The 26,514-nt window shown below is 37.3% G+C and overlaps 1 protein-coding gene across 6 annotated transcripts in view; it reads left to right on the top strand.

Moving 5' to 3' along the window:
• Positions 1 to 487: 487 nt before the first annotated feature.
• Positions 488 to 26,514, top strand: part of stxbp5b (syntaxin binding protein 5b (tomosyn)) — a 59,634-nt gene continuing 33,607 nt past the window's right edge. For 4 of the 6 annotated variants that reach the window (XM_077238789.1, XM_077238788.1, XM_077238787.1 and 1 more), the window contains exons 1-15: positions 514 to 1,005; positions 3,295 to 3,392; positions 15,937 to 16,018; positions 16,200 to 16,300; positions 18,635 to 18,769; positions 18,922 to 18,985; positions 19,067 to 19,150; positions 20,753 to 20,876; positions 21,798 to 21,876; positions 22,187 to 22,341; positions 22,703 to 22,775; positions 22,850 to 22,997; positions 23,772 to 23,839; positions 24,012 to 24,052; positions 24,431 to 24,651. In XM_077238789.1, coding sequence (XP_077094904.1) covers positions 859 to 1,005; positions 3,295 to 3,392; positions 15,937 to 16,018; positions 16,200 to 16,300; positions 18,635 to 18,769; positions 18,922 to 18,985; positions 19,067 to 19,150; positions 20,753 to 20,876; positions 21,798 to 21,876; positions 22,187 to 22,341; positions 22,703 to 22,775; positions 22,850 to 22,997; positions 23,772 to 23,839; positions 24,012 to 24,052; positions 24,431 to 24,651 — 1,620 coding nt within the window. In that variant the 5' untranslated portion in view covers positions 514 to 858. Of the gene's footprint in view, positions 1,006 to 3,294; positions 3,393 to 15,936; positions 16,019 to 16,199; positions 16,301 to 18,634; positions 18,770 to 18,921; positions 18,986 to 19,066; positions 19,151 to 20,752; positions 20,877 to 21,797; positions 21,877 to 22,186; positions 22,342 to 22,702; positions 22,776 to 22,849; positions 22,998 to 23,771; positions 23,840 to 24,011; positions 24,053 to 24,430; positions 24,652 to 26,514 lie in introns of all 6 variants that reach the window. The other 2 variants (XM_077238790.1, XM_077238786.1) reach the window with 2 other exon arrangements.

Here is a 26,514-nt window from a genome sequence, read left to right as displayed (position 1 = left end):
AACTGTTATAAATAAACACATTATTTAAGAATAATCCTAAAAAGAATGATCAGTTTATCCAAAAATATTTAGTACAACTGTTTTCAACATTGATAATGATAATAATGTTTTTTTGAGCAGCAAAAGGGTATTTTTTTAAAAAATATTGTTAAATATTATGATAATAATAATACCAAATTAATATAGTATGTGTTTATTAATATTGTGTCGGTAATAATTATTTAAAAAAATAAATCAAATTGTTTCATTATTATTTCATTACCATTAATAGCATATATAGTGATTCAATAAAATTGTATTAGGCTATTATTGAGTGTACAAAAATAAAACCGATGAAAGCCCATCATCATGGGTGATTGCTCTCATCTTCATCATAATCCTCATCTAATGTTTGTACTGTTGACTTTGCTGAAGGTTATTTTAGATAACTGTAATAGACCAATCGCACTGATCCTGAGTCAGAGCGCCGCAGCGGCTCGTCTCCTGCACATCCGGGTGTCGCGTCGACAGCGCAGACTCGTCGCGGGGATTGCAGCGCTCTGCGTTTCCGCGTTAGCAGTGGGGGGAACCAGCCGAGGGGAGGGAACGGAACACAGCGAGATTGGCCAAATCTAACTGGATTACACTGTCCGCGTCGCGATTAAGATGAAAAAGAAGTGACATTTCGACCCTCCGGCCTTGTTTAGGAAATTAGCGAGGGATTATGACATTCGCTCGGGCACGAGACGAGATGACAACACTGCCTGACATGTGAGACATCAACAACAGTGCGCTTGTGTGGCTGTCTCTGCTACCTTCGGTTAATGCTCTCTCTGTTCATGCACATTTTGCATTCGTTTCGCATTTGCTGGAGGTAATATGAAGAAGTTTAATATCAGGAAGGTGTTGGACGGCTTGACTGCTTCCTCCTCTTCCTCCTCCGCTGCCGCGTCCCCTCCATCGGGAAGCAGGGAGAATGACATGATTCAGGAGACCCTGCAGTCAGAGCATTTCCAGCTCTGCAAGGTGGGATTAGTTACTGTGATCTCACACAGGGGGGGCTGAGTGTGAGTGGCGCCAACTCGCCTCAATATTCTTATGATATTCTAATGCATTTAAAAGCTGCTCGCCAAGGGTCGATGGTTTTCAACTCGCGTCACAGTCGGTTAAATCACCCACACTCGTTTTTTAACCGTCACCGACTGGAATAATCACCCAGATTTATCATCGAGATAAATCTCTCGTGTGACGTCCGAGTTGACTGTTGACTAATCGGTGTTCGGTGTTTAAGACGAATTCATTTACTCTGTAATTACTTTTTCAACGAGAGAAACTGATTCAAGTTAGTATGAGGAATGAGTCATTTTAAATGACAGACTAATTTCTGTCATGCCGAAAGGCGTGTCAGTCTCGTCTGTCAAGAAATGCCAGTGCTTAATGTCTTGTCTAGCAGTTTAATTCGGATTTTTGAACAGAACAGTGTGAATGCATAGTTTATGTTCTAATTCGCTGGCTGTTGAAAATCGTAGTAGCCAAACTAATTATTATTTAATATATTTTTTAAATATTTTACATTATTAAAAAAGATTACATATTGATATTCATAATAATTAATAAAATTATAGTTTTAAATAATAAATACTATTATTGTATTATTATTTGATTAACATTTATTTATATATATATTGATTCAAGGTAATTGTAATATTATTGAGTGTTTTTTTTTTCTGGTGAAAGTTAAGACATACATAAATGAAGAAGAAAGCCAAAATATTAAATGTCATGGATGTATATTTACTGAGTAATCCACTAGGCTATTTTGTATAGAGGGGTCAAACTGACCTAAAAGTACAAAGATGCCAAAAGAAAAGTTTGTTGAGAATTAGCTAGAATCTAAAAGGATATTAAGAGTTTGAATTATAGGCATGCAAACTTCGGGGAAAAAACAAAAGAAGTGCTTGCCATTTTTAAACTGTCACCATTGGCACATAGCCTAATGCCAAAAAGGTAAAATTCAACAGATTTTACTAATTGACTAACCAATATCTGTGTAAAAGAATAATGATGCTGCCATCTTTCTAAAGTCATTTTTACCCCCCTATTCCAAAACTCAGGTGAAAATTGTCATTTTGACCCCCTCGACAAAACAATGGATAACTCCGTAAATATCCATGACTTTTAATATTTTGGCTTTCATCACTATTTATGTTCTTCTTTCTTCAGTAAATAATATGAACAAAATCAAAAATTTGAGCTGGGGAAATGTCTGAAATTTTGTCGATTTGACAGAATTACCCTATTATAATAAACCTTGCAGAAACTAAGAAAATATTATAACTAAAACTATTTAACACAAATATAGATGTTTAACATGTCAAACTGTGAATATATTCATATAGTGATAATTGCAATTACATATACTGTAATTGCAACTTTTTAACTTTTCAAATGTTAAATGTTTGTGCTATTAGAAATTACTGCGTTGTGGCGGCAGAACTTTCGGGAACGTTTAAAATAGTGTTCAAAACAATCTCACACCCTTTACTTTAAATTTATTAAGCATTTGACTACTTTGAAGTTCTTATCGCTGATAAAAAGAAAGTCCTTACTGACTTTTAATGATTTGTGATTTCTGAATTGTTATTCCTTGTTTGTATTCCTCCACATGGCTTATTGATAATTTTTTTCTTTTTCTTTTTCTTTGTTTACCTCATATATATTGACATACACAAAGTATCATGATGATTATGCACTGACCTAAGGATGTTTCCGCATATGCAATGTTTAACTAACATTGTGTTTTCTTTGCTGAAGTCTTTCAGAGATTCTTTTGAATTATTGACATGAAATGATGTTATCTGTCAGGCACACTATTTTCCAAAGGCAAGATTAGGTTTGCCTAAAAAATGAAAATTACTGTTTTTTACTGACCTTCATGTATAGTATTTCCAATGGAACAGAAAGTGTGAATATCTTTGCGCAGGTAAATCTGATCTTTTATCAGATCTAGTAAAAGTGCTTCATATTCTAGTCTTCTGAGGCTGTATGAGGGATTATCGTTTTTTTTTCTGAAAATATCAGCTTTAAATTTTATTATCCAATCCACATCTTTGAATTGGTGCATTGTGTTTGGTCACAGGGAAGGTTATCAGCAAAGAACAAAGAACAGCAAAGTCAGTTTTCAGTTGATAGACGTGGTCATCACAGGTTTAGATCAAAATGTTGAATAAGAACTTTCATTTTTGTGTGAACTATTCCTTTAAGAACTCCATTGTCATGTTTGTAGTTTAATGCAAATCATGTTCTGCTTCACAGACACTGCGACATGGCTTTCCCTATCAACCCTCTTCCATGGCTTTTGACCCTGTACAGAAAATTCTGGCTATTGGCACACAGAGTGGAGCGCTAAGACTGTATCCTTTTTTATGAAGAGCTGCCAACATAGCTAGCCTAACTCACTTAGAAGAAACAAAAGGGTAAAATGTGGATGTGTTGTTTGTGTATATCTAAACAAAGGCAGTCATCCCACCCTTCTGTTTTGGAAGTATTGTTGCACATAGTAATTCATTTACCGGCATGTGCAGCTCCTTTTTTCCTAACTTCCACGCAAACATTTGATCACATAAGTTGCAAAATACAAGTAACAACATCCTTTGGCAAATAAGCTTCTAAGAGCCTTGCTGTTCCCCCAGGAGATATGAATATTTACCCTAGAGAACCGTCTTAGGAGCTACTGGCTCAACGGAACTGAAGGGGAACTGAAGGGGAACTAAAGGAAAGACACCCAAGCCTGTGAGAAAATTAGCTTGAACATGATCAAAACATGCCTGGAAATCAACATGCCTAGTTATTATTGATTGACTGATGTGTGTTGTCAGTGAGCGATGTTGATGCCAATATCTAGAAGGCAGGATGGCTGATGTGACATGATGTGTCATTGTAAATATGACATTAAGGCAATAATGATATTTTATTTTGGTAAAACACCCTTGTAGTTAAAATATGTGACTCATTGCTTTTATAATATAAACAGCAGTATTTTTTTTAATTAAAAATGCATTAATTCTCAGTGATGTTTTGAAGTGTTCACACTTTATTATTTCGACAAGTAGGCAGAGTTATTGGCCAATGGTGACATTCTCAGATATACATTGGTCTGGCTGATAAATTGTGCATATCTAGAGTACCTCCTACATTGCTTGACTAAAAACCAAAATAAATATAAACATTGAGCATTTTAAAAGTGGTGCTTTATATGCTCAGTCATCAGTGAGATGTTCAGTTGATTCCAGGCGGTAAAAATCAAAGAAGCCAGTTTCTCAGTGTCATGTATTTGAGCAGCCTCATTTCAGAGGCACATTTCCTAGAAGCAGGGCCTTTATCCCGAGAGAAGCTGCACTCATTAATGATATCCACTGTGGCATGAGCAGCTCTCTTGCCATATGTTGCAGAGCTCGTCTAATCATTGGTGTTGCCGACTCTCTGCCAGAATGCCACCTCGCACGTGCTGGAAACATCGCCAGTACTGCTGGGCACGTCTGTTAGAGACACACACACTCAGCCAAGCTGCTCCAGCTTATTACTGTGTTTTCATGTTCAGAATCAGATATACACATTTCTGTCAAAGGGAACATGGCTATAAAGTACAGCTGGGTGGTGCAATAGTAGAAATGTGTTAGCTGGTTAAGATTCTGACTCTCGTTGGTTAATATCTATTCTAGTGTACATCTAATGTTCAGTAACTGGTCACATCATTTTTGACCTTCACTTTATTTTTTAAATCACTCTGCAGTGTGATCAATTGAAAAGTTTCTTGAGTTTGTCATTTAATATGTAGTCATTGAAACTGAATTCACTATAATGCTTTCAACATAATGTATATAAACATTTGTTTAAAATAGTTCTCGTGTATAGCATGTCTACTTCCCAAATGTATTTCATGTCATCATCTATTTTGTGAAATACAGCATTAATGTGATGTATATAATAGGAGTTGCTTGACTGATTTCCTCTTTTCTTTCGTGGTTGGTTACTTGTCAAAACAATACCCGAGTTACTCGACTACTAATTTTTGAAAAAAGACATAAAAAACATTTTGTGTCAACAAGTGTTTATTAATTGACAGCCCAATGTTTGCCACAATAACGCCTCTTTCATGTATGGTAAAAAAATGTAAATAACACGTTTCATTTTGTATTTAACTTTGGCAAAATAACACGTTGTTCTGTAAATTGACACGCAAAAACGTCTTTGACGCCGAACAATATCTTTATAACATTAATTTTAACAGTTAGTGTATAAAAACAATAACTGATCTGTACTCGCATCACTTAGATCTTCACCAGCTTAAATATTCTAATACACTGATGCCATAGAAATATACAGAGCTACAGCTAAATCGAAAGTTCGAACACAAAAAGTTAAGGCTGGCTGCACACTTATTTGCGCTTACTGGTGTATAAGCTCTATATAATATAAGTTATCCCTACTAAGGTTGCACGGTTGCAAGGCCAGACTTGGTGTTGTCAGATTTTAATTTTGAGAGTAGGAGTGCACCGGTATTATGCTTTTGTAACGGTGTGCAGTGCATTGCCCATGACTTCACTGTATCAATCGCGTTTTGTTCTTGTGGAAAGTCACTAGCCACCCACCTGGTCAGTTTTCTCTGTCGTGTATAGTTGATTTGATTGGCTCAGTCCTCATGCTCAGCTGTTGCCTGGATGTGTTAATGTGCAGCAAGAGGTGATGGGCTTACTGTCATTCAGTCGATTGGGCTATTTATCAAAAGAGAATGTATCGATTTGCCTCATTGCCCCCAGCATTGGGGAACACCGCCACAGCTCAGCAGACACAAACTCAATGAGGTGTTTACTAACAGTAAATATCTAATTTTACATGATTTGTCCCTTGTGTCTCAATCTGTGTGTTCATATAGAAGTCTTGCAGGACATCCAGGGGGTTTGGTGGAGTTTTTTTAATAGGTACTAGCAGTTTGTTTAAGATGTTTGGCGGAACTAAAACAGTGAAGCGCTCTTTAATATGCAGTTTTGCCGCTGCTTGGTAGTGTTTTTACAAACTGCAGGGCTAAGGAGCAAACGTTTTTGAGGTTTTATGCATGAATAATTCACAAATTGATTCTTGTGGAATGCTTTTTGTTCTTATTATACTCTGTGATCTGATGAAGTTTTGTGCATGCTAAAACACAGACTTTTTTAAACCAAAAGTTTACTGTGTCTTTAACATACAGTGGTTTATTAAGCTTTTAAGTTCAATGTATATTTGTTCTTTATGATACTTGTTTAGACCATAGTGAAATCAGAACCGTCTGTGTTTAAGACACCAAAAAGATTTGTGCAAAAAAGTCTGAGTCAAGCATCACATTTGAAGGAACCCTTCCTTAGAAACACCACAAACCACTGTGGTTGACCAAATGAGGAAGTTGCCATCTTTTGCTCTAGAATGCAATTTTCTTTCATCTTTTCTTATTTTGCAGCAGTCTCACTAAAGACGAGTACTGCATAATGTAAGGACTTCAACAAGTCAGGTGATGTTGTCATAGGGTTAAAAAGCTTGTGACTAGATTACTAAGCTAGAACATTCCTCATACATGGGAGCTAAAGAGTACATTTGATATACTAGTTCTGTTTTTTATGTTAAGTGAGTGAACTATATAATTTAGTGTAGATTGTGCTGCAAAATTTGTTCATGATGAATTTTGCAATAAGCTGATCAATGTAGAATTAGTGTATGAATGGTTGAGTTTGTCTCTGCTGCTGTGGGTTGTAAGTATAAGTGTTTGTAAGGTTTTAATGTTTAACGTTTGCTATACATGTTACTATTTATAGTCCATACTTAGATATGCAATACAATCTAAAATATTAAACTTCAGTGTGTACCTTATTCTGCATGTTGCTGCAGACATAAATTATGTCACAAATCAGGTGACTTCTTGTGAAAAGGAATCTTTACAAATTTGTGCAGGAGGTAAACTTCCATTACACATGTCCGTTTATTCAATATTATTCGTTTGGTAATACTTTCATCTCCCAACAAGAATGTACTAATCTCAGCTCTGTTTAACATAATTAAGTCTATTTCACAGACCTTCCTACCAAGATCGGTGCAGGAAAACTTAGCAGGTTCCATCAGATTCCATTAAATGTATGCACATTTGACAGTAAAGCACTGAGCTTGAGTTGAGATGCAGATAAAATTAACTTTTATTATCCCAGTAACATGTAAAACCCACATTTTTATCGGTAAAAACTTAGTAATACATTTTTTCATTTAAATTGGATAATATTTGGAGCACAAAATATCATTCAAAAGTTTGCATGTACCCTGAAATTAATAATCTAAAAACATGTGACTATGTCTGCCACAATACCATGGTTACAGTTTGCATTACTAAATTTAATCCATGGTGAATGTTGGTGATTTGTGGACGGAAAAGCCTTCTATAACTTGTTCGTTCGTGGCACAATGTTTCTGCTGGTTTCCATGTCAGCTCTGTTTGATCTGATATCTATGATTTATAACAGAATTCTGCGCTGAATTTGAATGCTTCTCACCAGATCTCGCAGCGATGTATTAATACTAATTCAAATGATTTTTCTCAGTCGATCTCCCAGTGCTGTCTGTGTAGTAACGGTGTCACGTGATCAAGATCGGCCCGCGAGTATACCTGTTCTGAGCTCACGCTGCGCTGTAATATTGGTGCGTCTGCAAGCTGATATACGGTCCCCGCTATGCAGCTCAAACGAGAAGTACGGATTTGTTCCACTTTTATTGCTTTGCCATTTAATATTTTTCATATGCGACAGAAATGGCAGCTCTTATCGGTTGGGCAACGTGGTGGTCGTACTCTAACAAAATTTAACTGCACCGACAAGAAAAAATTTCGCAAAATGCAACCATTTGTTCACAGTCTGAAGCCCTGTTGTTAGTTTTCTTGTAAGTTATGTTTTTACCTGGTGGTTGAAAAATGACATCCAAAAGGTTGGTACTCCTGAGCTATCTAGAAGAATATCTTAGAGATTTGTTGTCACTTGGTCTAGTAAGTAACCACATTGCAACGCACTAAAAACCACTCAGAACACATTTTCAATAACTCACGTTTAATGTACAACAGTAAATTAAACCACTTGGGTGAAATAAAAAATGTTAAAGTCCCCCTATAGTCAATAATTTTATTCCTTCCAACCCATCTTTGATCACCCAAATGACATATTTAAACGTTTTTTCCTGTGAAAAAAAAAATTGTTGATGCCTTAAAATAGCTTGAATGTAACTCTACACCCGTGCTTCATTTAGTATATGTGGATTCATGAATATGCTAATTGGCCTCACCTCCACTCACTCCAGCCAACTTACTGAGGTAAACACTGCACAGTGGTATCGTTCTTCACAACGTCGGACACATAACGGTAATTAATATGATTAGCCTTTTGCTTGACTATGTTATCAAACAGCTAATAATGTGTTGCTAATGTCACACAAACTATGTTCCCGTTCGCCGTCACAGTCTGCCTTCTAACAATCATCAGAAATGCTTTGAACAACTCAGAACATCAGTTGAGAAAAGCATATAGTGCATCATAACATTGTATCATAATATACATTTTACATCCACTATATTGCTAAATCTACTGAATTTTTCATATCAAAAGAAAAATATACTGGGATAACCTGATGGCATCTCCCTAGACTCCCCTGCTAGATCGCTGTTAATGATATGCTAAAGCCCGCCGGCACGTTGACGTGATTGGTTACAAGGTAGTTTGTGATGTCAGAAACACCAGCGAATGCAAACCATGTTTTTGAGACTGTCTTTGGTTCACTGCAGTTTTAAAGAGAAAATACTCAGCAATGGTGTTGACATAAATTTGCACATGTTTTTTCTTAAAGCATATTAAAAATACCACAGACACATAAACAACATTAATAACTTGATTTTCACCACAGGGGGACTTTAAGAAACGTTAAAAAGTGCCACCCAAGAACTATGTGCTGAAAACTGACATCTTCAGCTCTCTACATGCTTATTTACGCAGTCAACGGCGCCTTACAATTCATGCTCGAATAATTTTTTATTAGGCTTCAGCACTGTATAAATTGAACTGATTAGTGCTATTTTTAGTATCATCAGCGCTGTTTCAGTGTTGATTTCCCTGTGATCTATGACCCTCTCCTCTCTGCTCTTCTTGTAGGCTGCTGTTGGCAGCATCCAACTCCAAGTGCTTTAAATAACGGCCAATTGAGACTCCTCCAGTTTGTTTAAGGCACCCAGGGCCTGTTTGATTACTGTTCTTAATCTTGTTTGGACAGATCCTATCTCTACTTTATCACTCTGAAACCTACTAATGGCTCAAGTTCGGCTTGAACAGGGAGGCAGAGTGCAAGCCGTGGAGTCAAATAGCTCTATAATTTTGTGGGTTTTTTTTTCATTGCGCAAAGAGCTTGTCATTAGTGTGCTATGTGTATATCTGTTTTCAGAAGCATGTTGGAGAAGGATGCAAGATTCTTCTGTAGATTGGAGGATATTAGATATTAATATTTAGCAGTGTCCTAGCAACCATTCAGAGCATATTAACAGCCACCTAAAAATGCCATTATCTATCTATCTCTGTCTATAATATTAGCAACACCTTAGCAACAAGTACACCTTATCACCTACCTAGCAACACCCTAGGAACCACTGGGAAAAAATTAGCAACAACCTATCAGCGTCCTTGCACTATATAAGAGGCGTATATAATCTCGTAAATGTAGCTTTCAGGCAAGATTTGTGAAACCAACAATCAAAGTTAGTCTTGATGAACTTGCTTTCGCTTTCTAGTTAATAGATTGTGTTTTTCATTAATATATTTAAGTCTCCTTTAATGAACTACTCAAGCGTACTTAGTTAGGGAGACGGAATTTTAATTATGCTCTGATGACAGTTTTTTTTTTATAGATGTACAAACCTACATGTGTGTGGACAGTTCTCTGACTAGTCACCTTCTCCGTTATCTCATCATCATTCATATCTCCTCTCTGTTTGCTCTTGTCCTCCTTGTTCTCTTTTTTCAGAGCTGGTTTACTGCCTTGTTGGCACTGTTCAGTGTCCAGAAACAAATGTTAGTGGTTCCAGGGACCTTTGACAATTTTGCATTGTAATCTTTTGCACTTGAGTCCTGTATTATTAGGGCATATAGAATGACAGCACATTTATCAGATTGCACGGCTGTTTGCTCTCAGCGGAAGCCCCTGTTGTTTGAAGTGAGTCATCCATTGTGGTCGGCAATATGACACTTTACAAAGTAAAACGTTTTTGTGTGGATTTCCTAAACGTTACAGAGCTCTGTTCGCTTGTACATTGTAGCACTTTAACCGTGTTCTATGTAAATATTGAACATTAATCAGAAGGATTTTAGGGTGAATTTCATGAAAACTGTCAAGAACTCATCATCATATTTCACCCCAAAATCCAAAGAAAGAAGAAGTCTGCTGATCATTGTCTGGGTGAATATTATTGTACTGCCTTAGATTCTTTTGAGTTAAATCAGCATAGATGCTTTTACAATGAAGTTACATTTTATTGAATTACTTTGAGAAATTGTCATGAAAAAAAAATGGAAAAGTTAAAGAATGTGTACAGAAGAGCACCAGCTTTGTGTCTTAGGCTGTTTTATACAGATGAAACACCATAGATCAGCAAAATTCTGCACTACAGACAGCGATTTTTGTGTTTACTCATTGTTAGTGCCCTAGTCTCGAACCCAGCTGGAATGTTTGTTTAATTTGAGTGAATCCTGGTCCTGACATCTTTTCCAGCATTTATCTCAAGCTTGTTTTTAGTGGATGGTCTGTTTAAGGTTAGTCTCACAATCCAGCCTATGGTGTTTTCTGGCCAAGGACTGCCCTCTTCGATAGAAAGGGGCCGTTTGACTGACATTTAACACTACCAGTCAGTTAGCTTTTCCCCACATAATGTTAAATTTAAATACAACAATAATTCACCAGTGTGCAACAAAGTTTTTGTTCATAATGAAGTACACATTGTTACTGCAGTTTAGTTTTGTATAGTTTTCAAATTAGTTATTTTGCATGCATATTGTTTTTGTATTTTAATTTCAGTTGGCAAAAACTGAACTTTTAGTTTACATGTACATTTTTATTTCTTAGTAATATGCATTAACAATGATGACATTGTGTCAGCTGCTTGAAAATCTCACACACACACACACACACACACACACACACACACACACACACACACACACACACACACACACACACACACACACACACACACACACACACACACACACACACACGTATATACAGTATGTGTGTGTGTGTATGTATATTTATATATCGTTGCATTTATCTTGAGTTCTGTGGCTTCTATGTCTCTCCTGACGGAGTGTTATGTCACGTGTTCATACATACCAATAATCAACAAATAATAAATAATAAAGTAAAGATAGAGTAAGATAGTTTGCGTATTTGTTGTGCTGTTCAAGGGGAGGGCTCCAAGGTGGCTGGGATGGGAACCAGCTGAGAGTGAGGAGCTGGGGTGGTGGAGGTATGTAGAAAAAAATGTTGAGGAAAATATGTGAGTAGGCTAATTATATATAGGCCTCCTTTCGTGCTGATTGGGTAGATCATTTGAACGTGCTCCTCCCGAACTTTTTTAACAAAACATCATATGTTGGTTTTGTGGTGATCAAGATATTCAGTAATAGAATCGAACAGCGATCATTTTGTTGGGTTGGTCTCCGGCTCCCATGGAACGTGGAGAGCGACTGACTGAGTCTGACCCTGGGCTCCGATCCATTGTCACAGAGAGCTTAAGCTGAGGAGAAACTGGCTGGTCAAGGGCCTGATGCTTACACTTATGAATAAATAATGAGTCCATGGTCAACTGCATCTTATTTATAACAGCCCACCATTATTTATTCAGTCCGTTTGCCAAATATGTATAGGCAAGCTTGCTGTGTAAACATTCCTGTTCGGTTTCCCGTTTCCCATCAGGGCATCAAGACATGGGACGTGAGAGAGAGCAAAACGCTACAATGCACTGGAATTTTTTTTATATATATATATATATATATATATATATATATATCTTTTTTTTTTTTTACAGAAACTGAAATTCCAGTTTTTATTTACCCAAAAACTCAAATTTAATTTATGATTTTTAGAAATTAATTTACTCAGAGTCATGTCCTCGGTTTTTCCAACGAACAAATTGTACATATTGATACTCATTGCATCATTATTATTCCACATTGCTGGCATGTTTACCTTTTAAAGCTTATCCAGGTGCTTATCCATCTGCATGAAACAGATGCTGAAACGGTCAAAACGCATCATCAAAGAAGGTTTAAAACCTTAAAAAAATCTGTCCCCCTCCCTTCCACTCTGACTACATTAAAATTTAGTTAAAGATAAAAACGGAAAGATTTTTTAGATTGAAAAACACCTGCAATAGTTTCACTTTATGTTGTTGAATCATTGTTTACTGAATGGGATGATATCGGAAGCAGATAATAATGGCTATTTTTTTGTTGTTGAAGGCATTATAGGCTTAATCTTTTTCTATGGTACTTACAGAAAAACCACATGAATTTCCCATGTTTTCCACATGTGATAACGTAAACAACATCATCACGTTTCACATGTGATCACATGGATTTCACATGGGAACTGTTCCAAAACCACATGTTTCCTATGTGCGAAGTATGTATTTCCATTGTGTTTTTGCACATGCGAAAATCAGTTGGTTTTCCTCTGTAATTAAAATATTTTTTACTTTCAGGTTTTACTTCAAATTAGCATTATTTAGTCATTTTTAAAGGTTGTGATCTCTTTTCTATACCACAGACTAAAGCAATTTTGGGTTTATAATATGTGCTATACTGTACTATTTATATTAGTATTGGTTATCTGTCATAACAAATATGGTGCACCATAATGGCCTGACAAATAGTCCATGCCCATAATATCTCATGTATTTGTTATTCTCATATTTTCTCTATAGGGCTAGGGCTCCATCGACTTAAAAAAGCTCACCACTATGATTTAGTGGTGCCTTGCTACTCATTGAATTTGTAATACACAAGGTTATACATTTAAAAAATAGATACTGTAGGTTAGGGATTTGACAACTATATAATAGTGGCCGAAGCCCTATTCAGACGGAAATTGTTTCTCATGGGGATGTGAGGTATTTGCAACATTTACAGGGGATAAGTCTGTGACTTTATTGCTGTCCGAATCCAGAATGTCAGTGTTTCTCCCACCAACTGTGTAAATATCCCCGGCTGAATAACCTACTGTTTTTTTTGAAGAACACCAAGGTCATGTGGTAATTTTAATTGCCGTGCCATGCCATGCCGTAATTTTAAAGTTTACAAGAGGAGATCAATTAAAAATTCACTGTTTAAAAATCCTGTCTAAATCCTTTTTGACCACTGCCAAGCACCATAATACAACTGTGGTGCTTCGCTGTGATTTTCATGCATTTTAAATATGTTTGCAATGCTGGAAAGTATTTAAAAGAACAATATTTCATCACCACTCTACCTCAGCGAGTGGAGCTGTTAAGAACAAAAAAGGGAAGAAAAGAAAAAAAGCACGTAATCATTTGAAATGGACGGTTATTGTGGCACTAATACATGCAATACAATTTTAAAATATTATTGTGATGAGGTTCAGTGTGTGGGTGGAAGGAAGAACACAGGGGTCGGCGTAACTGCGACTCGCGGTTTATTTAAATGAAAAAGAATCCCTTATTTTGAAATGGGCCCTAATGCAAAACAGAAAACCATTTAAAATATAGCGTGTCTAGCTTTCTATTTTTAAACAGGAGATTTAGATAATTAAATAATAAATAGGACATTGTTTTCCTTTTATTAAATTAAATATGCATTTATTCGTATTATTTCAAGCATATGACATTTTATTTACAGCAGACAATCATGAGACTGACCATGTGAGCAGCATGTTCCCGGGTTCGTATAGGATTACAAAACTAGCTCCTCCACTGTGAATAAATTGCCATCCGAATGCACAAGTTTTTCACTGAGGTCCCATGCAAATTTATTTTTTTACAGACATCCACATGAGAAACAATTTCCATCCCAATAGGGCTTAATTGTAAATTTCTGCTCTGTGAATCTCAAGTGCATTTTATTAACAGGCTGTGTTACAGTGAAATATTAAACAGACTAAATGCGTAGAACATGCATTAGTTTTGTCTTGTTCTTAGTTTATTGCCCTCTTGTAATCTCTGGTGCTGTCTTGTTCGCAAACCGTTGTGTCAGCAAGGTGAGTTTATCTTCAGTTTAATGGCTCTCTTCCTGAGCACAGCCCTACCAATGTTGCTTACCATAATTGATCTGTTTAACAGAGATACGTTAGCTGGAACGTCTGTACAGCATAAAGTTAACGTATCAGACACCGTAAAGCTTCACACACTGTTAGCTGGCAGTGTGTGCTTCTAGGACTCTCAGGTCTTATATGTTTTCACAATAGCAAGTTACTCAAGAGGAAATTAGTACATTGCTGCAGGAAACCGCTGATTCAATACGGATGAGAAACCCATTTCCTGTTTATAGTGTCAACTATTTTAGAATTCCTTCCCTGGCATTAGAAGTGTGTTAGATGTCCTGAGGTAACAACATACAGTGTCCATATGCTGTTTTTGCAGTGTTTTCATTTGGCAGATAAGTAGCTTTCTAATCTGAGGTTATTGCTATAGCGAGAGCCTCTTTTTACTCGCCAGTGTTCTATTTTGCATTATACAGACGTTGAATTAAAGCTCTAAAGTATCTGCGTGTTTTATTTGGGATTTTTTGAAATATATTACAATCTAACAGAGAATATAATGAGCTCTTGTTGGTAAACGCACAACAACACAACAGTTTCTTCCCCGGCATCTGCAAACTGATATGGAACAGTACTCACATTTGTTTCTAAATGCACATAGAAAGCATGCAATGCAGCACAGTGCTGATGAATATGAATGACTGTAGACAGTCACTGTTTTCCTGCTGGGGAAGGGGTTTATGGGAGCAGTTAGAGTGCTGTACTCCAGAAGGCTGAAACAGCATTCACAGACAAGACGTAAGACTCAGACTAGAGACTTTGTATAATACTTTTAGTTAAGTCAATGGACAAGACCCTCGATAATATGAGGCACAGTCCTCTGAGAACACAGATTCCCTTTAGTGCTGCTCCCTGTTGGTTTACTTGCATTATTTTGGTGTTGTCTATGGGTAAGTTGAGAAGTAACATGACATGAAAAAAAATTCTCAGCAAGGCTTTAATGTTAAAATGTATATGATTGTATAAGATGCATATATTTAGGTGCTGTGACTTTTTGCAGTTAATTTAAGTAGTCCTACAGTACAGTATGTAGTCTCTCTATTATAGGCCAACTCTGTATTATTTTCTTTTTTGAAACACAAAAGGGGAATCATGGTAAGAAAGTTGGAGCTATTTTCTGTTCAAAGATAAGTGATGGTTTTTACTGCAAAGCTCCAAGAAGTAGCTCTCGGATATCTCTCGAATTTGACATGCATTAATCAGTGCTGTTTGCTGTAAACGCATGAAACAATAATATAAAGTTGAGCCTGTTCTTCACACAAAGACATTGTATGACTTATGAAGACTTGAAAGCATATGGATTTTTTTTTCTTTTTTTCACTTGGCGGGAAAAATCACCAGCCAGTGTCTTCGTATTGAATTCTGCCTAAAATCTCATCTCAAAAGCAAAAAAATAAATAAATACTGCTGTTGTTGGAATTACATGAGGGTGATGAACATTGAGGACAATGTTACTGTTTGAGTGAAATATCCCTTTAATTTTGCAATGCATTTTTATACAATAATGGTATTCTGGATTTAGCACATTTGACAGGTACTCTGAGGTGTTCAGTGGTGTATGTACCTTAACTGAGCCTGCAGATTCGGCCGAGCAGGAGTGGAGTGTTACTGCCAGCATGAGAGTGCGTCGGCTGTCATCCAGCTGGAGTTTCTTGTCAATGAAGTGAGTTCTGCCCTGTCCATGTATGGCCATCTTTCTTACTTTCTCTCTTGGTTTTATCCCTCTTCCTGTCATTGTCTGTAGCTTTTGGTTTAATATTTAGTCATTTAAAATGAATAATATTTTCAGTATGTAATGAATTATAGATTTAGAGCTGTCTTTTTTGCGTGTGTTTGGTCCACAGGGGGCACTGGTTAGTGCTTTGGCAGATGACAGTATTCATTTGTGGAATCTGAGGCAAAAACTTCCTGCCATTCTCCATTCTCTTAAATTTAATCGGGAGAGGTAAGCATTCTGCATACAAATAAACCATACACCTCTACAATAAATGAATATATGTGCTGCGTGTTGCAGAGTGAAGTGTGGCAACGTGTTCTTTTACATGTGAGCAGTTCATTAACCACCGGTGTTTGCAACGTCTCAGAGCAACTCGGTTCACAGTAAATGCTGTTCCTCACCAACTCCATCTGTGCATCTGCTCTGCATTTGTTCGCTTTAATGTGCATTTGGGAGCGCAACATACGCCAGTCATCTTCCCAAACTTGTATTGGGAAGCGCTTCCAGGGTTTCCAGAAAAGTTGCAATTTGATTTTTATCTCCAAATCGTGCGGTCTTAAAGGGATAGTTCACCAAAAAATGAAAATTCTGTCAGTATTTACTCAGCCTCATGTTGTTCCAATCTCATAAGACCTTCGTTAATCTTCGGAACACGAATTATGATATTTTTGATTAAATCTGAGAGCTGGATACTTTCTGTGCGCAAAAAATAAAAAAATAACGACTTTATTTCAACTATTCGTTTCCTTCTCTGTGGGCCTTGAGTCAGTTCACTAGTGATATAGCGTAGTTCTTCTGTTGTTGTACGTCAGACGCATCACACACATGACTAGCGTCAGCCAATAGTGAGCCTACGTGTGACGTACCTCTACGCAATTACACTAAGTTAACTGACTAGAGGCCCACGGAGAAGGAAATGAATAGTTGAAATAAAATCGTTATTTTTTTTATTTTTTTGCGCATAAAAAGTATTCTCGTCGCTTGATAAACTTAAAGGGATAGTTCACCCAAAAATCAAAATTCTGTCAGTATTTACTCACCCTCATGTTGTTCCAACCCCGTAAGACCTTCGTTCATCTTCGGAACACAAATTAAGATATTTTTGATGAAATCTGAGAGCTGGATCACTCCTCCATACTCCGCCATAGGCTTCAAAAGGATTGAAACTTGCAGGCCCCGAAAAGTTATTACAGACATCGTTAAAATAGTCCAAGTGACTACAGTGGCTCAATCTTAAGTTTATCAAGCGACGAGAATACTTTTTGTGCGCAAAAACAAACAAAAATAACAACTTTATTTCAACTATACATTTCCTTCTCTGTTGGCCTCTAGTCAGTTAAACTAGTGTAATAGCGTAGAGGTACGTCACACGTAGGCTCACTATTGGCCGACGCTGGTCATGTGGGTGATACGAGTGACGTACAACAACAGAAGCTCTACGCTTTTACACTAGTGAACTGACTCGAGGCCGACAGAGAAGTACATGAATAGTTGAAATAAAGTCGTTATTTTAGTTTTTTTGCGCGTCGCTTTATAAACTTAAGATTGAGCCACTGTAGTCACTTGGACTATTTTAACGATGTCTGTAATAACTTTTCGGGGCCTGCAAGTTTCAATCCCTCAAGAAGCCTATGGAGGAGTATGGAGGAGTGATCCAGCTCTCAGATTTCATCAAAAATATCTTAATTCGTGTTCCGAAGAGGAACGAAGGTCTTACGGGGTTGGAACAACATGAGGGTGAGTAAATACTGACAGAAATTTCATTTTTGGGTCAACCAACCCTTTAAGATTGAGCCACTGTAGTCACTTGGACTATTTTAATGATATCTTTAATAACTTTTCGGGGCTGGCAAGTTTCAATCCCTTAGAAGCCTATGGAGGAGTGATCCAGCTCTCAGATTTCATCAAAAATATCTTAATTCGTGTTCCGAAGATGAACAAAGGTCTTACGGGGTTGGAACAACATGAGGGTGAGTAAATACTGACAGAATTTTCATTTTTGGGTGAACTATCCCTTTAACTGTTACTATTGCTCATATTTGGGATTAAGGGTTTATTCAAAACATCCTAGCAACATGCTATCTCTAAAAACCTTATCAACTGCATAGCAACACCCCAGTGACCACACAAAATACTCTAGCATTGTGGCTGCAAGGTTTGCACAGGCAAACACCACTCAACATACAAAAGTTGGCCTTTACCTTGGCAAAGAGCCCATTTGACTGTTAATCAGCAGACCAACCCAGAATAAAAGGTTGAAATGAATGTTAGTTCAGAGACAGGAGAGCAGGACAGTGTTCTCAAGTGTCCTTAAACGCGTATAGACTTGATTCCTGTCCCATTCACAAGACACACAATGGCAGTAATGCACATCCACAGTAATACCAGTTGATTTATCAAACGTGACTCATTCATTTTGCCAGATTTCACTCTGCTGTTATTGCCATTTCATCCTTAATGCCTCACGACACACAAATCAGTTAAATGTTCACTATCGTATGAGATAATCTCAGTGAGTATTTCACTTTGATTAAGGTCAGTTCTCTCTTTGTCTTTTGGCAGGATCACGTTTTGCCATTTGCCGTTTCAGAGTAAATGGCTCTACGTGGGCACGGAAAGAGGGAACATTCACATTGTCAATGTGGAGTCCTTCACCCTCTCAGGCTATGTCATCATGTGGAACAAAGCCATTGAACTGTAAGGGTCGGACTCTCCATGTATAGACACCATGAACTCCAGTGATTCTAATTAAATGTCTTATACTCAAATATTTACACACATAATCTTTGCATCCAGCCTTTCTATTAGTCAAAACACTTTCCTCATAAACTATCACCTCTCTTCAACAGTTCCTCAAAGTCTCACCCTGGACCTGTAGTTCATATCAGTGATAACCCCATGGACGAAGGAAAAGTATGAAGATTAAATATATTTCCTGATTGCTCAGCTTTTAGTTTGCACCATTTCAGAAAATTTGTGTTTCTTTTTTTGCAGCTTTTAATTGGTTTTGAGTGTGGCATAGTTGTGCTGTGGGACTTGAAATCGAAGAAGGCTGACTATCGGTACAACTATGACGAGGTGAGACATTGTTATTGTAGATTAGAGTTGCCTCCCTGCATGATTGAATCTCAGAGTTTGAGGTCATATTTTTTTGTTTTTTTTATATATACAAGGAGAAACTTTTAACATAGGACAAATCATTTTTTTAAACAGCTACTTAGTCTTGTTCAGTTACATTCCTGAAAGGAACGAAGGAAGATCTTCAAATTGGTACAGGCTCCAAGCACTCGACAGGTCTCCAGACTGCGACCACATGATCCCATTTTGCTACCTTTTTTCTTGCCGGTGTGACATTTTTTTGTACAGTCACGGAAAGACTGAACATTGTATGTAAACAGTAAGCATTTGAGAGGATAAATGGCAAATGCTGACAGAAAACATGACAATTTGAGTGAAGAAGAGACCACTTCATTCTTGCCTTTATTAGTCCGAAGTACCTATTCAGTATAAACTCGAGAGTCGACAATATGAGGATGTGCAATGCTAGAGCTTTTATGTAAACAGGTTGCATGCTGTGTTCGTCCAATCAACGACACTGACTCCGCAAATATGCAAATAAGAACATTAACCCAGGGTTAGGGACTGTACAATGTGAAACATCAGTTTATGAATACCCAGGATTAATTGTTAACCCTGGGTAAATTATGTGCAGTGTGAATAGTGAAGCAAGATAACCCAGGATTCAGTTTAACCCAGGTATAAAATGACCCAGGGTTAACTTTTTCAAGTGTGAAAAGCTCTTTTGTGCCATGAACGAGTTATAGAAGGCTTTTCAGTTCACAAATCACCAACATTCACCATGGATTTAATGTATTAACGCTAACTGTAACCATAGTCGAATGTTTTTACATTATTAATTTCAATCTTTTGGAAGTGCAACCTTTTGCACATTTTTTAAGGACTTTTAAGTACTTCACATTTTTGCATCATTTCAAAACTCAAAAAATTATCTGAGTTAAATCCTCTTTTTAATGTCATGACCAAAAAAAACATTTTTACATGTTACTGTTGTTAATAAAAGTATTTTTTTTCTGCATCTCAACTCAAATGTGCATTTCCAAGAAATAATTATGTAATATTATTAGTAACTACTACTTAATAATGCAAAACAATAAAAAAAGTTTTACATTAAATTACCTTTATGGTTAAAAATCATAATCACTAAAGAAATTAGTGGCATCTGTGCCACTAATCTCAAACGTTAGTCTGGAGTCCTGGTACTCAGATGTGACAGCAGTGATTGATCATGAGAACAAGAACTACAATAATTATTTACTTTAACACAATAAACTACTTCAATAACAACTGTACACATTTTTAATTTTAGGATTAGTTGTGACATCATTTTTGGCGGTAATTTGTCGTTCACATCATACAATTACATAAATGCTGTTTATGGTGAAATACGTTTGTCAAAGTGGAGTGCAGAGTACTCAAATGAACAACTCTAGTCTACAGGAAGTAAATTATTCCAGAAGAACAGAACAGAACTAAGATGTTTTATTTGTTTGTGTTATGTTTATTATTGTTGACTCATATTTGCTGTCACAGCACATGAACCGTAGTTTGCCTGACCTGGTTTTCTTGTGGTTGATTACTCATCCTTTATTTGGCCTGTAGGCGATCCACTCTGTGGCTTGGCATCATGAGGGGAAACAGTTTGTGTGCAGTCACTCAGATGGCACACTTACCACATGGAATGTACGCATTCCTGCCAAGCCTGCCCAGATCATTACACCGCATGGTAAGCTTTTTCCTAAACAAACTCCTGTTCCAATTTCTTCAGGTTTAGAGGTGCAGGGAGCTCAGAATAAATATCAATATCAGAGGTGAAGGGGTTTGTGTGCCACTAGCAGCAGAACTGGAAATGTTTGTTTTTGAACAGGTTTCTCAAACGCATCAATGTTTTGTTTTTACACTTCAAAAACTTCAATAAACTCTTCTACAATAAAATGTGAGCAGCGTGTGTGTAAAAGTTTGTAGTTTTGAGAAAATTAAGTTTGTGTGGTTTGTGAAAATAAAATTAACAAAAAAGGCACATAATTAAGCACACTGATCTAAAGATAGAGACTTGAGCAGTCACACACCATTGGGCCATTCCATACCTGTCATTTCCCAGGTGTTTGCTTTTTCATTTGACCATGTTCATGTAGAAGCTTGATGATGTTGGTACATAATACAACACTTATCTTTATGACCAAAATCGAGTATTTTGTGTCTTTTTCGCACTGATAAGAAACAAAGCAACCCCAGGGGTTTAATAAATCCATATCCTTAAAAGGGGCGGAGGAAAAAAATATTTTTACAAATGCATAATGATTTTGAAAAAACTCAGACTCAATCTGTCCACAGAAATGAATCATCAGAAATTTTTATTATTGTTTTAAAAAGATGAATAATTCAGTTCAAATAAGGGAGATGTGGGATAAGCCACCTTAATGTGTCAAATAGTTGTGTCTCTATACTGTTGCTGAAAGATGTACCAACAATCATTTTTTGGAATCAAATTACAAACCAAGAGGTTCTTAAAGATTCCTGCCCTTGATTTGATCATTGTTTCCATGATTAAAATACATAGATACTGAAGATAAAAAGGAAAGAGAGAAAAAAAGAAGAAGGTATATTTATATGCACACCTTGTTTAACGTGCAATATTCTCTCCCAGGTAAACAGCCCAAGGATGGAAAGAAGCCGGAGCCTTGCAAACCCATCTTGAAAGTGGAGTACAAAACTACCAGGGCAGGGTAAGACCACGGGTTGCATTTAGGAAGCAAACAGAGCATGATGCATTGGTTTAAGACTTGTGCAGCGTTGCATTGCGAGAGACTGTCTGGCTTCTGTTTTATGGGTTTTATAGGGATGACATGATGATTTACAAAGGACTGACATAAAATACAAAGCTAATATGACAATTCTTTTTGGGTATGACTAGTTTTGCATTTAATTATTTTCTTCATTCCACTTCTTCTGAATGAAGCACTAATTTGTTTTACTTCCGACTTGGCTTCCCTTTGCATCATGGAAAATTGAGATTTGTTCATTTGTTTTGTTAAGGGAACCCTTCATGATACTGTGTGGAGGTTTGTCATATGATACAGTGGGTAGGCGAGCCTGTCTGACTGTGATGCATGGGAAAAGCACTGCAGTGCTGGAGATGGACTACTCCATAGTGGATTTCCTTACACTGTGTGAAACCCCATATCCAAACGGCAAGTCACTGCCACACCTATCGCTGGATTTTCCCATAACATTTACTGTATATTCAGCAGTGCCTTTAAAAACAGAGGCAAAAACAAAAATAAGTTTCTTTTAACTTTAAATCTTGACAAAATTAGAACTAGACAAAGTAATGATTTTTTCTTTTCATCTAATGAACTGTAATTTGGACCAAACAGTTGTTGCAAAGTAGATTAAACGTATATGCAAGCACTTAAAATGCAATAAAAATATAGTTATTAAATAATTTTCCACAGTAAAACCGTTTTTCAACTAGGAAAAATGGTATATGGTATATTTGTACAGATGTCTCATCTAAGTTTTAAAATAATTGTTCCTTCTATATCTCCACAGATTTCCAGGAGCCTTATGCTGTTGTTGTCCTGCTGGAGAAGGATTTGGTTGTTATTGACCTTGCACAGATTGGGTGAGTAAATGCCAAACGGGAGAGACACTCTAATCTTTTGCGCACAGTTGATTTCTAAACAGCTCTCTTTGCAGGTATCCGATCTTTGAGAATCCGTATCCTCTGTCCATCCACGAGTCTCCGGTGACCTGCTGCGAATATTATGCGGACTGTCCTGCTGAAATCATTCCTGCACTTTACTCAGTGGGCTCCAAACAAAAAAGACAGGGCTTCAGTAAGAAGGTAACATTCTGCCCTCCGCTGAGGACCTATTATCCCCTTTTACAAAGTTTTGATTTAGTTTTGGGGTCTTCTAGAATAGGTTTTCATGCTTGAATGTTAAAAAAAATAACACATTATTTTTTACATATTTAACATTGTTGCAGCACCTCTCTTCCCAGTCTGTCAGAAACGCTCTGGGGTGCGTTTCCCAAAGCCAACTATGGTCGCAAGTTCCGTCGTTACCAATAGAGTTCAATGGAAATTGCGATCATAGTTGGCCAACGATGCTTTTGGGAAACGCACCCCTCTTTAGTTCTGGTCTCTATGAAGCCCCTCCTTCTGAAAAGCACAATGTGCTCTGATTGGTCAGCTGGTCCAGTGTGCTGTGATTGGTTAACCGCTTTGAGCGTGTTTGGGAGATGTCCCGCCCCTTACAATAACCACAAGTTTCATCACACTACTAACTAACTCAACCAGGCTCCGGCCCTTTATATTGCTTATGCCTTTGGCAGGAAGTATTTAAATGAGAAGTATTGTGATGTGTTAATTCCCGGAAGAAAACTCAAGACTAAAATTGAAAGCGTTTCAGGGAGTTCAGAAACAGTGCGCACTGAAATAGAGAATACCTCCCTCTGGAGGGACTTTGTGCTTTGTAACTTTACAGAGCTTTTTCATGCACAAACAACAACATTACATACTAAAAAAAAAGTTAATAATGTACAAAAGCATAATAGGTCCTTTAAAAAAAAAAAAAGGATAGTTCAATATGGCTGATTCAAATCTGTGTTTATGCAGGAATGGCCAGTAAGTGGAGGTAACTGGGGCCAGGGAACACTAAGTTTCTCAGAGATCATCATCACTGGGTAAGTGATCTCTCACACACATACATCAACTCTTTGCTGTACCGAAGCCTTTTCACGTTTAATAATTGGATTTGTGAGACCTTTTATACTTGTTGGAAGTGAAATGCATTTTAATGCGAAGCCAGTATTTCAGGGCTGTTATTGGTTTCTTTCTTTCTTCCTGAAACACCAGGCATGCTGATGGATCAATCAAGTTTTGGGATGCCTCAGCATGTGAGTTTCTGTCTCAGAAAACAAACACTTACTTTTGATGTCACATTTTGGATTCTATGGCAATGTTTTGAGTTGGAAAAATATAAATCAGATGCACACAGAATCTGCGCTGGATATTTCTGCAGATGTCCAAAGAATAGATTTTATTTTATTTTACTAATAAGAGTAAAGCATTCTCAGCTACATTTAAGACATTTTTACCTGTCTACATTTTACTTGTCTACATCTATTCTGCAGAATTCTGCAGATGCTCCCCAAATTCAGAAAATGCAATAATTTGCAGATTGTATCTGCTTTAAATATTTATTTAAAACAAAAATGATTAACAACAGCTAATAAAGATAATTGGTTACACATTTGCTCTGTTGTGTCTGTCAGTAATGCTGCAGGTTTTGTATAAGCTAAAAACAGCAAAGGTGTTTGAAAAGCCTCGTAGTAAAGAGGAGAAATCCAGCACTGACATTGTGGATGAAGATCCGTTCGCCATCCAGATCCTGTCTTGGTGTCCAGAGAGTCGTGTGCTCTGTGTGGCTGGAGTATCGGCTCATGTCATCGTCTACAGGTTCAGCAAACAGGAAGTCACCACTGAAGTGGTCCAGGTCTGACCCATTTTAAAACAGGACGTTTAATATGTGTGTAAGATGTGTTTAAGGTAAATTTCAGATGATGTTGCTGGTCACCATTTGATTCATTCTTCACCACTTTTAATCTTTTATTTCACGATTTAATTTTAAATGGTCTAACTATTTGACAAATGATTAATATTAATATGAGGTCCTAAAACACTGCATGGTGATTATAATGCAATTAGAAGAATGCTGTTGAAAGTCGTTTTAGACTGAGTTTAGTATGCACACTGCAGGATATTTCATTAAACATTAAGTTGTTTTGACATATGATTTCCAACAGTTAAACTACCATATGCTGCATCCACACAAATGAGTAAAGCGCTCACATATTTATGGTTATTAATCCTAAAAAACTTGTTTTTTTTAATGACTAGGTTTCACACTGAAGGACTGAATAAATTAATGTAGAAGTAACTTCACATAAATATTACATATTACGTAAATATCACATAATTAACAGCGGGTAACACTCTCCTTCATACTTTCAAGCCTGGAAAATATCTTCCTGTCCTGATTAGCAGTGTGATATAATATTAAGGCTCCTCAAGAGATTGTTCAATTATAAATTAATTTTGTGTAGATTTGTGTGTGTACAGGTTCTTCTCAAAAAATTAGCATATTGTGATAAAGTTTATTATTTTCCATAATGTAATGATAAAAATTAAACTTTCATATATTTTAGATTCATTGCACACCAACTGAAATATTTCAGGTCTTTTATTGTTTTAATACTGATGATTTTGGCATACAGCTCATGAAAACCCAAAATTCCTATCTCAAAAAATTAGCATATTTCATCCGACCAATAAAAGAAGTGTTTTTAATACAAAAAAGTCAACTTTCAAATAATTATGTTCTGTTATGCACTCAATACTTGGTCGGTAATCCTTTTTGCAGAAATGACTGCTTCAATGCGGCGTGGCATGGAGGCAATCAGCCTGTGGCACTGCTGAGGTGTTATGGAGGCCCAGGATGCTTCGATAGCGGCCTTAAGCTCATCTAGAGTGTTGGGTCTTGCATCTCTCAACTTTCTCTTCACAATATCCCACAGATTCTCTATGGGGTTCAGGTCAGGAGAGTTGGCAGGCCAATGGAGCACAGTAATACCATGGTCAGTAAACCATTTACCAGTGGTTTTGGCACTGTGAGCAGGTGCCAGGTCGTGCTGAAAAATGAAATCTTCATCTCCATAAAGCTTTTCAGCAGATGGAAGCATGAAGTGCTCCAAAATCTCCTGATAGCTAGCTGCATTGACCATGCCCTTGATAAAACACAGTGGACCAACACCAGCAGCTGACATGGCACCCCAGACCATCACTGACTGTGGGTACTTGACACTGGACTTCAGGCATTTTGGCATTTCCTTCTCCCCAGTCTTCCTCCAGACTCTGGAACCTTGATTTCAGAATGACATGCAAAATTTGCTTTCATCCGAAAAAAGTACTTTGGACCACTGAGCAACAGTCCAGTGCTGCTTCTCTGTAGCCCAGGTCAGGCGCTTCTGCCGCTGTTTCTGGTTCAAAAGTGGCTTGACCTGGGGAATGCGGCACCTGTAGCCCATTTCCTGCACACGCCTGTGCACGGCGGCTCTGGATGTTTCTAATCCAGACTCAGTCCACTGCTTCCGCAGGTCCCCCAAGGTCTGGAATCGGTCCTTCTCCACAATCTTCCTCAGGGTTCGGTCACCTCTTCTCGTTGTGCAGCGTTTTTTGCCACACTTTTTCCTTCCCACAGACTTCCCACTGAGGTGCCTTGATACAGCACTCTGGGAACAGCCTATTTGTTCAGAAATTTCTTTGTGTCTTACCCTCTTGCTTGAGGGTGTCAATGATG

The sequence above is a fragment of the Siphateles boraxobius genome, unplaced genomic scaffold (genome assembly GCF_051911475.1).
Source record: "Siphateles boraxobius isolate OS27281-9 unplaced genomic scaffold, OSU_SipBor_1 22, whole genome shotgun sequence".
NCBI classification, from domain to species: domain Eukaryota; kingdom Metazoa; phylum Chordata; class Actinopteri; order Cypriniformes; family Leuciscidae; genus Siphateles; species Siphateles boraxobius.
This window is presented reverse-complemented; position numbering and strand designations above follow the sequence as displayed.